This window comes from Carettochelys insculpta, chromosome 2, assembly GCF_033958435.1.
Source record: "Carettochelys insculpta isolate YL-2023 chromosome 2, ASM3395843v1, whole genome shotgun sequence".
In the NCBI taxonomy this organism is placed as follows: Eukaryota; Metazoa; Chordata; order Testudines; family Carettochelyidae; genus Carettochelys; species Carettochelys insculpta.
The window spans coordinates 241041355-241056744 of record NC_134138.1 but is presented as its reverse complement, the minus strand read 5'-3'; the positions used below and the strand labels follow the sequence as shown (position 1 = coordinate 241056744).

General features: G+C 42.4%; 1 protein-coding gene across 1 annotated transcript in view; it reads right to left on the bottom strand.

Annotated features, from left to right (window-relative positions):
- SLC39A12 (solute carrier family 39 member 12) overlaps window positions 1–13049 on the bottom strand; it is a 52970-nt gene extending 39921 nt beyond the window's left edge. The window contains exons 1-3 of the mRNA XM_074986275.1: window positions 12777–13049; window positions 7269–7550; window positions 4116–4323 (exon numbers count right to left, since the gene is read on the bottom strand). Coding sequence (XP_074842376.1) covers window positions 4116–4323; window positions 7269–7550; window positions 12777–13049 — 763 coding nt within the window. The remainder of the gene's footprint in view (window positions 1–4115; window positions 4324–7268; window positions 7551–12776) is intronic.
- Window positions 13050–15390: the final 2341 nt, after the last annotated feature.

The window sequence follows — 15390 nt, the reverse complement described above, 5'->3', positions numbered from 1 at the left end:
TTGGCACATCCCCCAATTTTCATGCCATATACCTGGCTGCAAGGGATTGGCAGGCAGAAAAGCACCCATGATTACCTGATGAGGGAGCAGACGGCTTTCCTTCAGTGCCTCATCCAGAGATTCAAGGAGGAGCACTGGTAGCAGGCCACCATGTGGGAGCAGAGGATGGCCACTTGCAATGAGCTGACATGCCAGCAAGACGCCATGTGCTCCTCCATCACCTCAGTGATTGATGGAGCACTTGGTGGTATGCATGGAAAGGCACACACAAGGAATATAGGGACCCCTTCGGGAGAAGTATGGGGGAGAGTCTCAGAAGTGGCCTTGCATGAAACTCCCACCCCCAAGGCCTTTCTTCAAACAACATTGCACTTAGGACATCCTGCACTTAGGATGGGAGGAATCCCAAGCACCACTACAGGATGTGAACTGATGGTCTAAGCAGCAGTTCTGCAGAAAAAGATCTGGTGATTAAAATGGATGAGAAGCTGGATATGAGCCAATAGTGTGCCCTTGTAGCCGGGAAGGCTAACAGGTTACTGGGGTGCATTAGGGGGAGAATTGCCAGCAGATCTAGGGAAGTGATTATTTCCTGTTATTCAGCATGTGTGAGAACACATCTTGAATATGGCACCAATTCTGGCCCCCATCACCAAAAGGATGTGGATGCCCTGGACAGAGTCCAGCAGAGGGAAACAAAATGTTTAGGGGGCTGGAGTACATGACTTATGAGAAGAGGCTGAGAGATTTGGGGTTATTTAATCTACAGAACAGAAGTGAGAGAGGAATTGATAGCAGCCTTCAACTACCTGAAGGGGGTTCCAAAAAGGATGGAGAGAGACTGTTCTCAGTGGTGACAGATGACAGAACAAGGAGCAATTGTCTCAAATTGCAGTGTGGGAGGTCTAGTGTGGATATTGTGAAAAACTATTTCACTAGGAGAGTGGGGAAGCTCTGGAATGGGTTACCTAGGGAGGTGGCAGAATCTTCTTCCATAGAGGTCTTTAGGCCAGAGCTTGACAAAGCCCTGGCTGGGATGATTTAGTTGGGATTGGTTTTACTTTCAGTAAGGGATTGGACTCAATGACCTCCAGAGTTCTCTTCCAACCCTATGATTCAATGATGAGCATGGCACCTTGATATGCTCTCTGGACATCAGTGGTGTCCAGCTGCTTGTACTCCCTGGTCAGATGTTCATCATCACCTCCCCACGCTGGCAGAAACCGAAAATGTGGAGCACACAACAGGCTCCAACCATGAAAGTGATGTTGCAGTGCCTGAGTTCCTAGTGAGTGAGCAGACACTTGAACCTCCCCTTCAAATAGCCGAATGAATATTATACCATTGTGTGGCACCTGCTCAGCCTGATGCTGCGGCTGGGGGAAAAGGTGCTGGTATGCATCTTTTGGAAGAGGCTGGAATTATCACCATTCAGCACTGATGTCAGTAATGTGTATTCCATGAGGGCCTGCAGCACCATGGAGAAGTACCCCTTCCTATTTCTGTAGTTCATGTCATGGTAGTCAGGGGCCAGGATGGGTATATGTGTGCAGTATAAGCCCCCTGCAACATGAGGAAGCCCTGGGTGGCAGACCTGTCCATTATGGTGTCCAAGGGATGACCCTCCCTAGCAGCACATGTTTGATAGCCTTGGCCACCTGCAGGAGCACAACCCCGACCGCGGATTTCCCCATGCAGAACTGGTTCCTGACTGAGTGGTAGCTGTCTGGTGTGCTGAGCTTCCACTGGACAATGGCCACATGCTTCTGCACATGGGTGGCGGGTCTCATGCAGGTGTTCTTTCTCTGGAGGGTACTGGCAAACCACTCGCAGAACTCCAGGAAGGTAGCCTTCGGCATCCAGATGTTCCAAAGTCACTGCTGATTGTCCCATCCCTGCAGAATAATACAGTCCCACCAGCCTGAGCTTGTTTTTTGCTGCCAGAAGCAGTGTTCCAAGGTGTTCAAAGAATTAGAGGATATGTTCAGCAGCAGGAGCACCAGGACATGGGTGAGCTGGGCCTGTGGACCATGTTGGGGTTTATCCTGCTGCAGCAACATGTAGGCAGCTTAGAAGTACTGTGCCATGAAGTGCAGCAGATGGCCCATGAGTGTGACAATGTTTTGCAGCGTCTCTGGCTCCATGTTGTGCCTGCTGTGGCATCTGCAAGGGCAACCAGAGCATGGGGAGGTGAGTTCTAACTGTGTCCCTTTAATGTTCAATGGGGAAGGCAGTGGCAGAGTGTTTTGTGAGATACAGCCATAAACAGGAGCTCCTGGAAAGCACACGTTGCAGGTTGCCTCACCCAGCAGCCAGGAAATGTTTGCTTTCTTGGTGCCCTCCCTGGAGAGCTTCTGGGGGTTGCTTCTTGATGCTTCTCCGTGGAGTGAAAGTGTTGTTTTGATTTAGTTATTTTTGGAGTTATTAACTCAATTTTAGTTATTTTGGAATAGTTTCCTAGTTTAGAGATGCCCTGTGAGACCTATCCAGTTTTTAATCCATTTGTTGTATCTCATGTTCATGTTATGCATGCTTTGTTGGTGCAGTCAGATTGGTCACAGGATATTAGAAAGACAAGATGAATGAGTCAGTATCTTTGATTGGACCAACTTCTGTTTGAGACAGAATCAAGCTGTCAAGCTTCCACAGAGCTCTTCTTCAGGTGCCAGAAATACACTCAGAGCACAATGGATAAATACAAGGTAGAACAGATTGTTTGGTGTAAACAGTCATCACATATTCCAAGGGACCGTTCAAGATTAAGTGGCCTGCTAACATTCCTTCAGTAACAGGGGGAAGCAGGGCAAGGGGTTATTCATAGTTTACAGAGTGCTGTAATAAACCATAAATCCAATGACTGTTCACTCCTTGATTTTTAGATGCTAACAAATTTATAAAATGACACTTCTTGGCTCATCATTGGAAATATTTATGGAGATTTCCTTTGCCAGTGAGAACTGAGAGGTCAGATATAGAGTTAATGGCTGTGAAATGGGTCTTTTGTCTTCTATCGTTTTCCTGAGTGTGTTCATTCAAGACAATAATGGTTGTCTGGTCAGACCAAATAGTTGCCGTTGGGGCATTTAGTGCACTGGATGAGGTATGCCATAGATGATAGTCATGTGTGTAGGAGCCACGGATCTTGAAGCTATATTGTTGAGGGTGTTGATCATCATGGCAGTGGAAATATGTCCACAGATTTTTTTCACCTGTAATTCTGACAGGGTATGATGCAGGTTTTAGTTAATATCGTCTGGTCTGTGGGGAGCTTGGTTCCGATGATGCATTTTGAGAGGCTGCAGGTGTTTTTATAGCCCCCCCCAACAGATGCCTTGCCACCTTCTTTTCTTTCTGCTTTATGAGTGGAGGGGTATTAACTGGCCACTTCACCTTGAGTGGGCCCTTGAAATGTTCTGCTAAACTCTCAGCTCCACCTTATGTTTAGCTGTGCCTTCGTGTGTCCCAGATTCACTGGAAGCTGCTGCCATTAGAATGTGGGTAAGGAAAAGGAGTGGTGAGTAAAGATCAGAAAAAGACGGGGTGAACAAACTGCATCTGCCCTGAGAAGCTCCCAGTGCCCCAATATACATCTGCCTTATACAATCTCTGGAACTGTGGCCTGGTCTACACTAGGAAAGAAAATCGATCCCAGAAACACAATTCTAGCTATGCCTTTAGCATAGCTAGAATCAATGTATCAGGATTGATTTTGTTCCCTAGAGTAGATCAGGGATGTTTGGGCTTGCACCAATGTCCCTTACTCCACACAATAGCATGGAGTACCAGGGTCAAAGGCCAAACCCAGGGAGATTGATTTTTCTGTGTCTTCACAGATGCAGCAAAATCAATCTCCAGATGATAGACTGGAGCAAGTTGAATGCATGGTAAGCATAGATATACCCAGTGTGTACTAGGCAAACAAAGGTCTCCTTATATATATTTATTTTATAGGTCCCAAAAGGATTTTCAAAATAAAGAAGGAGCTTGTCTCCCCAGCCTTCAAATAGAAGAGTTCTATTAATCAAATACAAGAAGAAATGATAATTCAAACACTGATTTAAGAAATGCCTCAAATGTACTGACACAAAAGGCAAAGCAGAAATATAGAGACCTACCTGTTACTTGCAGTTCATTAGTACTGTTTAGAAAACTAAAAATATATTTTATAAAGAAATCTGGGGTGGGCAATTGTGTTTTCCCAAGGCAGACTCCTTGGAGAGCCAAAGTAATGATTGTAGCAGCCAGACGAGGTAGTGTATTTTCATCAGCACCATCACTGTTCAATATGTCAGCTTCTTTCTCCAGAACGCTTACATCGACACACTGAAAACAGAATAAAAGCTTCATTAAGAAGTTCTTGGTCATATTAGTTGAATCATCAGAAAGGCAGAGAAAGAAGTAAGAGAAGACCAGTAGTGCAGAAGCTAGGGATGGATAAGTTATTAGGACAAAGTGTGTAATCGACAGAAAGAAAAGCAGAAGAGAATCAAGGAGAATGGAATACAGGACCTGAGATTATGTTATGGTGAGGTGATTAGACACTAACATGGTATCAGTTTCAGTCATGTAAAGGAGAGGAAGACAGTTTGGGAAGAGGGAAAAGGAGCCTGAGGCAGCACTTAAAAACACAATATTCAAATAGCTACTTCAAGTTATTTTATTTACTGCTGTTTTATTGTCTTGTCTTTTCTGCCTAATTTAAATTTTAAAATTTTTGCTGGCTAAAGTGTAGCCAGTACAGTCCCAAAAAAGTGCCAGAAAAGAAAGAAGAAGTGTGGATGTTGTGGTTAAGGCAGTGGACTGCTACACTGCAGATCTAGAGTTAATTCCCAGCTCTGACACAGATACCAGGTATAGCATTGGGCAATCCCCTTAATAGCATCCACTTTCTCCTAAATTTTGTCTCTGTTTTCTCAGGTTACACTGCAGACTCTTTGGGCAGACACTGTTTCTTACATCACATGCATATGGTGCCTTTGCCTGGGGAGGCCCTGATCTTGGCCTGGATCCTCTAAGTCACAGTAATACGAAGATGAAGAAGCAGAAGTGGAAGAAGGAAATGTATAAGATCAAATCAAATAAATTGATCTCCCATGATTTTTCAGTTCAAATAAATTAATTTCCCCACTTGTGTGCCTGTGTATGCATGACCATTTAGGTCAGCTACGCATGCAGTTATCATAGCTACCAGAATAAAAGTGTACTTAGCCATCCAAAATATCACAGCAATTGCAGTGTCATTGCAGTAGAGATGGGCACACTAGTTTTGCAAATGTTTGAGCATTTTTGTGCATTAATCTCAGGTCTTTATGTCCACTTGTGAATTAGGGACATTTAAGTATAGAATTCCACTTTGCTTTAAGTATGTTCCAGCCCCATAAATGCTTATTTTACACAAACAGCAGCCACAGACACACACATGTGACCTTGCTTTGGCTAGTGGCTAGATGGTTTATTAATTATTATTTATATTATTGTTGTTGTTATTAATTATTATAATATTATTTATTTGTATTATCATAGCACCTATGAGTACCAACCCTGCACTAGGTTCCCATTGTGCACCATGAAGAAAAGTAGGTGTTCCAATGTCAAATTCACTGCCAATACATCTCCATGTAAGCTGAATGTTCGTCTTTCCTATCAAACTGAATACATCAGTTGTGATAGAAACCAGTTTTATCCAATTATAACATTTCAAAATGGACCAAACTGATTTTCTGACCCCAGATCACTTACCCTAGCCACGGATATTGTGATTCAAAGCATTAGCTTGGCTGTAATGATTTCACTACCTTTCCCAAAGAGTCTCCCCATTCCCCTGCCTGTGAACGATGAAATCACAGACACTAAACAGACATACTGAGCGCGCTGCCAATGTAAACAAATTGATCACACTGTAAAGCACAGTATGGATTGTTACTCCATTTGGATATGCCAGAATACCCTCCAATGTTTCTTCATAATTGCCAAGATACTGCTTGAGTTCCTGGAAATCCGCACTTTCACCGACATGTAGAACCAACTGTATTAGTCAATGAATAATTTATGATGGGGAAAAGATTACACAAAGCATATGAAGAGAAAGCGGAATTGCAGGCCTTCTGCTTTATGCCACATAGCTAGGGGCTTCTAACAATCTTCCAGCTGCCTAGATTGCTGCTACCACTGCGCTGTGTAAATTAAAGAGCAGCGAGATGGAAAAGAAAAGATGAATTGCAGAATCAGCAACTGGCGAAAACAGAATTGTGTAGCATCTAAGAAGGGCTGAGGAACTTTTCCCAACAGGTCAATGAATATTGCAGTAACTCTCTAACTTTGAAAATCTGGTTAGTGGTTTTGATTACTGCCTAGCGTAAGGGCAAGAGATTATTTAGATTGGAATATTTTAGAGGGCAGGGACTGTCTTTCATTCTGGGTGTGTCTACACTTGCAGGCCTCTTTAGAAAGAGGTATGTAAATGAGGTAAATCAAAAATGCAAATTAAGTATATATTTGCATATTTGTCACCTCAATTGCATATTCTAATTTTGAAAGAGCTTCTTTTGAAAGAAGAAAGCCAGTGTAGATGCTGCTCTTTTGAAAGTAAACCCATCTTTGAAAAAATCCTTCTTCCCTTTATTTACTGGGAAGAAGGATTTTTTCGAAGATGGGGTTTACTTTCGAAAGAGCAGCATCTACACTGGCTTTCTTTTCTCGAAAGAAGAGCTTTCAAAATTAGAATATGCAAACTAGGTGCCAAATATGCAAATTTGTACCTACTTTCCATTTTTGATTTACCTCATTTTCATACTGCTTTTGAAAGAGGAATGCAAGTGTAGACACACCCTCTATGTTTGCACAGCTCCTGGCACAATGAAACCCTGTTCTTCTTTGGTCCCTGGCACTGACATAAATAACTAACTATAAATAATAGGTGAGTGATACCTGCCATGTATTTCCTGATTTTAAAAGAATGCTTACAGCTAAATATAATGAATACATTATTTGCCATTCCTAATGTAAGTTTAGTCTTCTTTGGATGACTTGTTCCTCTTCAGGAATTGACTATGGTAGGTAGATTAGCTTCAGATGTACCTGCCATGTCGAAGAAACAGACACATCATTGGGCAGATTCCCTGCTACATAGACTATCTGATGGTGGTTGCACAGTGAGGGATCAACAGGGAACTGGTTAGAGGCACTTGATTCTCTTTTCCATCCCCAGTTTCAGTGCAGGTAAGACCTTTGTTAAGTGTTTTGAAGTGTTCTGTGTATGGAGTGTTTACCTGGCTTTCAGGGGTCTTAAAATGTTGCCTTATAGCAGCCAAAATGTCTTCAGTTTCATTCCTTGAGAAATAATAGCAGTCTTCATCATGCCTCAAACTGAGCATGCTGTGTAAGTAAAATTTATAATCCTTGTTACTTAGACTGAGCTCTGAAGAACAGATGTCTCTTTGATGAATGATATAATAGAGAAGAATGATGGAAATTCTCTGAAATATTTCTTCACTGAGATGGTCTTCAAAATCTCCACCAGCTATTAATAACAAAGCATCTGGTTCAAGGCACTGTGAATAATTAAAAGAAATGGAAATTAGTTTCAAATACCATGCCATTATGAGACTACTGAAAATAGGATTAGGGAACAGGGTAGGAGAATTACACTTTATCTAAGGGCCCAGTCTTGAGGCTGCGCAGATGCAGAGTGGGGTGCCTATGTGTAAGGCAAGGCATTGAGCAATACGGATAGTAGGGAAAGCACACAGAAATCTAATCTTGCAGTAATGAGAGCTGCTGCATGGCTGCCAAATCACTCTCCAAGCCTCCTTTCATAACAGTGTCGGCGTGTGAGCGAGAGCCAGATGCCCAAAGGATTTGAGATTTCCTCCCACACAGGGCCTAATCCAATGACTGTTGCAGTCTGTTTAAAGACCCACACTGACATCACTAGGCATTAATTCTGGCCCTCAGTGCACAGGAATACAGCTATTGCTTAACCTGAGCTTAACTGCTGCAAGGCCTGCACTTGCACTTATGTGGGCTTGCAGAATCAAGGGAAGAAAAAGTCAAAATTTGGATCGAATTTACACCAGCCTGGTTCATGCACTCAAATTTATCTTGGCCAGCTCCCCCTTCTTCATGATGGAGGGATAGCTGGAAGAAACCTGAGTGGCACTGCAGCCCCAGGGGTCACAGTGCCTGGATCTCGGAACTGAGCCAAGCAACCCTCATGAGAACAGAACTACAGGATCCACCTTATAACCCCCTGAGACATTCTAGTGACCCAGTGTTGGGTCTTGACCCACAGTTTGAAAAATTGTAAAGTCAGAGAAACCATAGAAACGTAATGCGGGAAAGAACCTGAAGAAGTCATCTATTCTCTCTCTCAGTCAAAAGAAATACTAGAGTTACTCCACATTTACAGCAGGCTGATAGAGCCAGAATGAGGCCTGCATCTGTAGTGATGTATTTACAGTAAACCCCTGTTATGCTCAGTTTTAACTTGCATCAATGCAAGTTAAGTGCAAGTCAAAGTCATGGGGTTCGCAGGGGCTGGGAGGTGGGAAGCACAGCTGCTCCACCAGCTCCCTGCTCCAGCCCCCAGCTCCCACAGCTGGAGAAGCCATGCCTGGCTCCCAGAGTGGCAGGAAACTGGGAATCAGGTGGCAGCCTGGCTCCTGGCTCCCGCCAGCAGAGGGGAGCTGGGAGTCAGGGTGCCGCCTGGTAACCAGCTCCCTGCCACTCTGGGAGCCAGGAAGCTGATCAGTGCTGGTGCACTTGTCAGTTTCCCAGCTCCCTTAAGCACAGAGGAGTTGGGAGCCAGGCTATTGCCTTGTCCCCAGCTCCCCTCCACTCACTGGAGCCAGGACACTGACCAGCATCGGTGCCCTCATCAGTTTCCTGGTTCCCCTGAGTTGCACAGGAAATTTGATTTATGCAGGGGTTGCAAGAACGCACCCCTTTGTAATTCAGGGGTCTTCTGTATTTATATTTGTAAATTGTGCTATTAGAACATTTGGTCAGCACAAAGCTTATACAACAAGCAAGTCATCAAAATGGGGCTCAAGCAACATAGAAGGCATGAACAGGTCCATGCGGCTCTCTGCCCAGGGATGAGTTCCACCCTAATGAGATGTACAACATTTTTAAAACAAAATAGTTCACCATCTCTCCCCACACTCAGACCCCATCCAATGTCACCTTAGGCAAAAGGCTTTACAAGCAATTAGACCTTATAGGTGTGGCTAGAAAATCTGGCAGTCCTCTCAGACCAAGGGTGAGAGGGTGAATAAATTCTAGAACAAAAAGCCCCTGCTGGAAAATGTCCTGCCACTGATTTATAGGCCTCATCAGTTAGCCACATTGGAAGGATGCTATTTGTTTCTTCTTGGTTCAATCTAAGTGTAGCTTGACCACTTGCATTGATCTCCACACTCCTGACAGATCACAGGGGCTGTAAGCAGAGGGGCTGGAACAATTTTCATAATAGGGGTGCTGAAGGCCATTAAATCCTTTATTTTATAGAAGCCACTTCAAGCCTGGGAGTGCAGCAGCAGCCCCACCAACCCCAGGTCCAGCACCTGCGACTGTAGGATAGACAGATGCACCTACACCATTCAGAGTCATTAGGCACGATTCACCAGCATGCTTCATGTATTTTTCCTTACTTCAATGATTCAGAGCAGTCAGAAATCCAGTTGACTGGGTTAAACTATGTTTATGTCTATGGACATTGTGTCTTGGTGTATCTGGTACCCAATTTATGTCAAAAGCCATTCCTTGACTGTTTGCCACAAACAAAGGGGAATCAATGCAGATTACGGATCCCTGGTGTCATGTGCTCCTTCAACTGTGCGCCAAACGCGTGACCAGACACGTTATAAGAGACATATTCCCCACCTAAATCCACATCAAGAGTAATGTCAGAAAAGACCATGTTTTGCAGGAGCCAATAGCAGAATTAAACATTCACTTTGGTGAGTAAGTTAGATTTGGCTTTGTGTCCCTTCTGACATGGCTATCAGCATCTGCAATACTAGCCTTTACTAACTGACCCTCAGAATCAATGGCCATCTGCTGGATGCGCTTGAGCAACGTCTGGCACTCCTCTGTCTCCCAGCAACGTCTGGCACAAAGAAGACAAACATTCTTCCATATTGATGACATCCATTAACACAACTGTCTGTGTATTTTTGTTTTTGAGTAGGAGAAATACATTTAATTCTTCCAGCTCATTGCCCTAAAGGTGTTAAGCCAATCCAGCCTTTCAAATTTACCCAATAAGGAATAAAAACCAAACCACATACTCTGGGTGAGGCTTTGCAGAGATTTCGGTAATTATACCTGAGGTCTAGTAAGGATAATTTGAAGTCGCTAAGGTTCTTGGCAATGGCAAGCAAGATGCTTGAAAAGGATATGGCTAATGGGAGGGCATCAGGTGCATTGAAAGAGATGGGATTCCCCACAGGGAGTACCTTAAAGATTTGATTAATCACTGGTTATTTTGATGCTGCCAACATTTGGAGCCACGAACACCTGCATGACCTTACTTTCAGAATGCTTATTTTCTAAAATAAACAAGATCCTTTCTGAATATTGGTGCAGAACATCTTTACAGAGCTCTCTATTTCTAATGAATATTAGTAAGGGTTCCATCAATACTGAAGAATGCCTTTTTTGTGTGCTTTGAAGATGGAGTAAGGGTGTGTCTACACTTGCATTCCTCTTTAGAAAGAGATATGCAAATGAGGTAAATTGAAAATGCAAATGAGGTATAAATTCGCATATTTGGCACTTCATTTGCATATTCTAATTTCAAAAGAGCTTCTTTCGAAAGAAGAAAGCCAGTGTAGATGCTGCTCTTTGGAAAGTAAACGCCTCTCTGAAAGAATCCGTCTTCCCTTTATTTAAGTGCAAGGAGCACCAAGCGTATGGCCATGAATTCTGAGAGCAAACTAGCAAAAAAAAAAGATGGTGAATAAAGGCATCAGGGCAATGATTTAAATGCAGGTTGGAGCCTTGTTTGCAAATTAAGTAATCTGAAAAAGCAGTGGTTTGTAATGGCTAGGACTAGGGATATTAAGGATTAACCAGTCAACTGGTAAGCCTCATCCCTAATTGGTTAACTAATTCAGCAGGATTTTACATCCCTAGCTGGGAGTCAGGTTCAGAATGGAAAAGTGAGTCTGATTGATTCATTAAGGTTTGGGTTTGCTGGGTGTAGGAGAGCACTGATAGCAGTTTGAGAAGTTAGGTCCAGTGCCATGGAGGAGGGCTAACTTGTGGTTTTGAAAACCACAGATGTTTCAAGTACAACTGCTGCCATGTGTTTTCCTCCATTTTAGGGGGTTGTTAGGTCATCTTACAGGATTTCAAGCTCATAAATAGACACTGTAGAGTATGAACCGCATCATTTACTGAAATGAGCCCAGGGGAAACTTGGAGAAGAGTTCCGAGAGTCTTTCCTTTGCTACCTGCCAGCAGTCCCTGTGCTTTCTATAAACAGGTCACAGACACAAGAAAAACCTTTTCTCATGCTGGAAGAATTCCAAAGATATTCCCATCCCCCTATTCAGGAATAACCCTGGAGCCCTACATTATTTACCAATGATCTTTCACACTGGGCAGTTACAAAAAATATCAGTGTTTGCTATTATGGCAGAGTACTAAAATCTCCTCTCCAAGACATTAACCCTGCTGAGCACAGGGACCATCGTACTTGCAGAGTAAACATCTGTTTCCCTGGCATTCTCTTTCACCATGTGCTGCTTCTTGACTCTGACATGAATCCATAACGCTCTGGCTATGCCTACACTTATGAAAAACTTTGAAATGGCCATGCTAATAGCCAAATTGAAGAACACGAATGAGGCACTGAAATGAATATTCAGCCCCTCCCTGGCATGCAGCCGGCCATGGCACATTTTTGCTCATGCAAGGCTTATCTACATGGGTGTCTTTTTCAAAAAGACCCCCATGTAGATGAACCGTGTGCAAGTGAAATGTGCCACCTTCGAAGTGCTGTGGCTGGCTGCATGCTAATGAGGTGCTGAATTGTTTGATTTGGCCATTAGTATGTCCATTTCGAAGTTTTTCGTAAGTGTAGACATGGCCTCTATGTATAACTCCTTGCTGTTAGAGATAAACCAAACCTAGAACCACCAGAAGTAATCTTAACTGGAGCCAGAATCCATCAATTTTTATGGGCTCTAATCCAAACTTGGAGCATCTTCCAAATCTACGTTACCTCACGCATAGACCCTCGACCACAGCTCAGTCGCCCTCCTGCTGAATCTGGCATCCTATTTCCCTGTTCCTTCCATGGTGAAACCAAAGAGAAGAAGCTCTTCTAGAAATTATTAGCTTTGCCAAGTAACAAGCAGAATGACAACATTTCATAAAACCACTCCTGTTTCTGCCCATCCATCTCTGTCTACAATGGAAATTTCTTTTCATGTTTCAACTTCAAGCTAATGATATAACTGTAGGATGCAGCGAAGAATGGAAAACCTTCATTTGAAAATAAATAGCTGAAAAGCTGGCAGTGACTAATATTAGCACTAGATGAAAGATAAATGGATTCAAGTTTTAAAGTATACTTGGAGTACTTGGAGGCACTCTTTACAAGAATAAATTAGCCATAGAAATTGTTATCAATTAAACAATCGTAGCAGCTCATTTTTTGAAAGAATGAATTTTGTGTGTGCCCATGATATTGATTAGGATGGCTTCACCCATATAAATGCTTGAGAACTCATCTTTTAAATGTACTCTTCATTACTTGATACACTAACCAGATTACAATCCTCCTGTATCCCATCAATCCACTGTGGACATTCAGCTCTCTCCAGTAATATTTTGATCAGTTTTCTTGAGTGATTCTTGTGAAGTTCAGTGTAGTTGTCAGCTGAAAGAATGCGTAAAACTTCTTTCAGATAGCCTTGGCTGGGAGCGTAACTGCTTTCCTGCTTGTGCTCTTTCCCAGGCTGTGCTTCTGCAATGACCATACCAAATGTGAAAGCTGCACACGCCACCCAAAATGCTAGATGCTTGGTGAGAAAATACATTTTCTCTTCTTCCTGTTAAGTGCGTGTTTCTGCTGAGAGTTGAATCGTGGTTCGTAGTTCACTGTTTAAAGTTGAACCCTGAGGAATTTGTATGGTAAAGGAAAAAAAAACATTTAATGAGAGTGACTGCAATATGTTTGAAAGGATTTATTAATTGGTTGGCTAAGCTGATTTGCAGTGACAAGCTGTTTTTGAACAACAGGGGTTTTGTAGGGACTTTGCAGTTTGAAACAGCAGGCAAATAAGATGACAGTGGCCTTCGAACTTCTGGAGAATTACTGGTAAGTGCTTAAACTGGGCCGGCCTTCCTCCATGCTATAGATATTGGCTATAATACCATTTTTCATTTCCCTGTTACGTTACTGTATTTGAGAAAAATCTCCTTTGGTAAGTACAGGAAAAATGCAATTGCTTTCTCTTTCACTCTGATATTAATCGGATCCTTTATTCTGATACAAATCGATAGTACTGATATTTAGCAATGATTTCTAGTGCTTTTTATCTTAAAATCACTTTTAAAACACTAATTAGCATTAGCTGTAAAGCAGGGTAGAAAAATCAAACCCAAAGCATTTTAACAGGAAATTAATGTCACAGTTGTGACATTCCTATAACTTGAAAAGTATAGAAATGTCCCCACAGCAAGTAGTTCTCACTTTTAATAAACCTAGGTGGAAAGACAACATTCAAAACAGTAAAAGCAAACTAGCCTAGCCATATCTTCTTTTCCTGTAGGATCTGTCCTTACTGTAGTCCATCGTGATATAGGAACATGCCACTTGTAAAAGAGGTTAACTTTTGTTTTACACTAAAGAGTTTTTCCTTTACTGAGGACCAAACCTTTGGAAATATACATACATGTGTTAAATAGCCACATAAAACATCTGGTTCTTTTCTCTGAAAAATAATACGGATCTGATTTCCTTTTTATAAATGTGGTGCTAACAGATTGCTAACATAGAGCAAGCTCATCACTTTTGCTGAATTATAACTTGTATACATTCAAATAAAACTCAGTGTGGTATAGCAGATAGTAAAAGGTGCCGATATTTCAATTTTTTAGCTTTTTAAGTTAGCCTTTAGAAATAGATTAAAAACATCACAATTATAGGGACACTACAAATTCTAATACTGTTTTCTTACCTTTGGTAGAAACAAATGAATGACTGTGTATCTTTAGCTTTGTGGCCTTTTGAATTCTCAAAAGTATTTGGCTGCTGGAAAGTCTGATGTTTTTAAAATTCCTTGAAGGTGCTCTGGAAGCTGGAGAGGATTAGTTTTTTGCTGCCTTGAAAAGTTTTCAGTTGCTATGGAGAGAGCTGTTCTTAAGGTAACAATAGAGGTGGATAGGAATTAGTACATGTTCTTCTCAGGACTTTTTAGGCACCAGATTATTGAGTGTATTTAGGCACTTATTTTGGTAGTTATCATTTTATGTAAATATTCCCTATTTAACATCAGCAGATGGCAGGATGTATGGTATCTGCTGAACAAGGCACCCTGTGACAGCTAATGCACACGAGAACATCAGTTTCTCTACATTATTACAACATGTAAGCAGTTTTATAGCACATCTGAAGAAAATATGTATCTGTGTTGTAACTGAAATCTTTGTTTTGGTTGCAAATGTGAAATCAGAGTAGAAATATTTTCTGGCACCTCTGTAGAAACATATATATTTTTAAAGGGACACGTTCCCTGGAGAACGGACCCCAAACACTGTCTTTGGTAAAATAAACAAGCAAAATCAGAGAATATCAAAATTCCCACCTGCACCAAGCTTGAACAGTTGGGATTGGTGTAGATGATGACATGCAAAAATGGACAAAGAAACCCTCCCTGACCACTTACATTGCTCTGTGGTTGAAACAGCAGTCGTCCAGTTTCTGTAGCCCAAGTCATTCTTGCGTCCCTACATTAGAAAGGGGTGAGAGAAGTCCAGGATTCATGAAGTAGTACTCAAACTGTGGGTTGGGATCACACCATGGACAGTGGCTTGCTGGGGTCTGGTGCTGAAGCTTGAGCCCATTTAGCCAGGGCTGAACCCCAAGGGATTCCGCTTACAGGCCCTCAGCCTTGGGTTGAAGCTCTTGGGATTTGGCTTTACCTTCACCCCACTGGTGTGGGTCTGGTTCAGTCTTAGGCTTTGGTGCCCCACTTCTAGGGTTGTGAGGTGATTTTTTTTTCTCAGAAGGAGGTTGTGGCGCAATGAAGTTTGATAACCCCTAGGAGTAATGGATCTGCACGGTGATAGAGCCACCAAGTTCATCCTTTCCCTATCTTCCAAACCTGCTACGGGTGGGATGCAGAGGGAGCTGTACTCCCCGAGAAGATCCCCTAA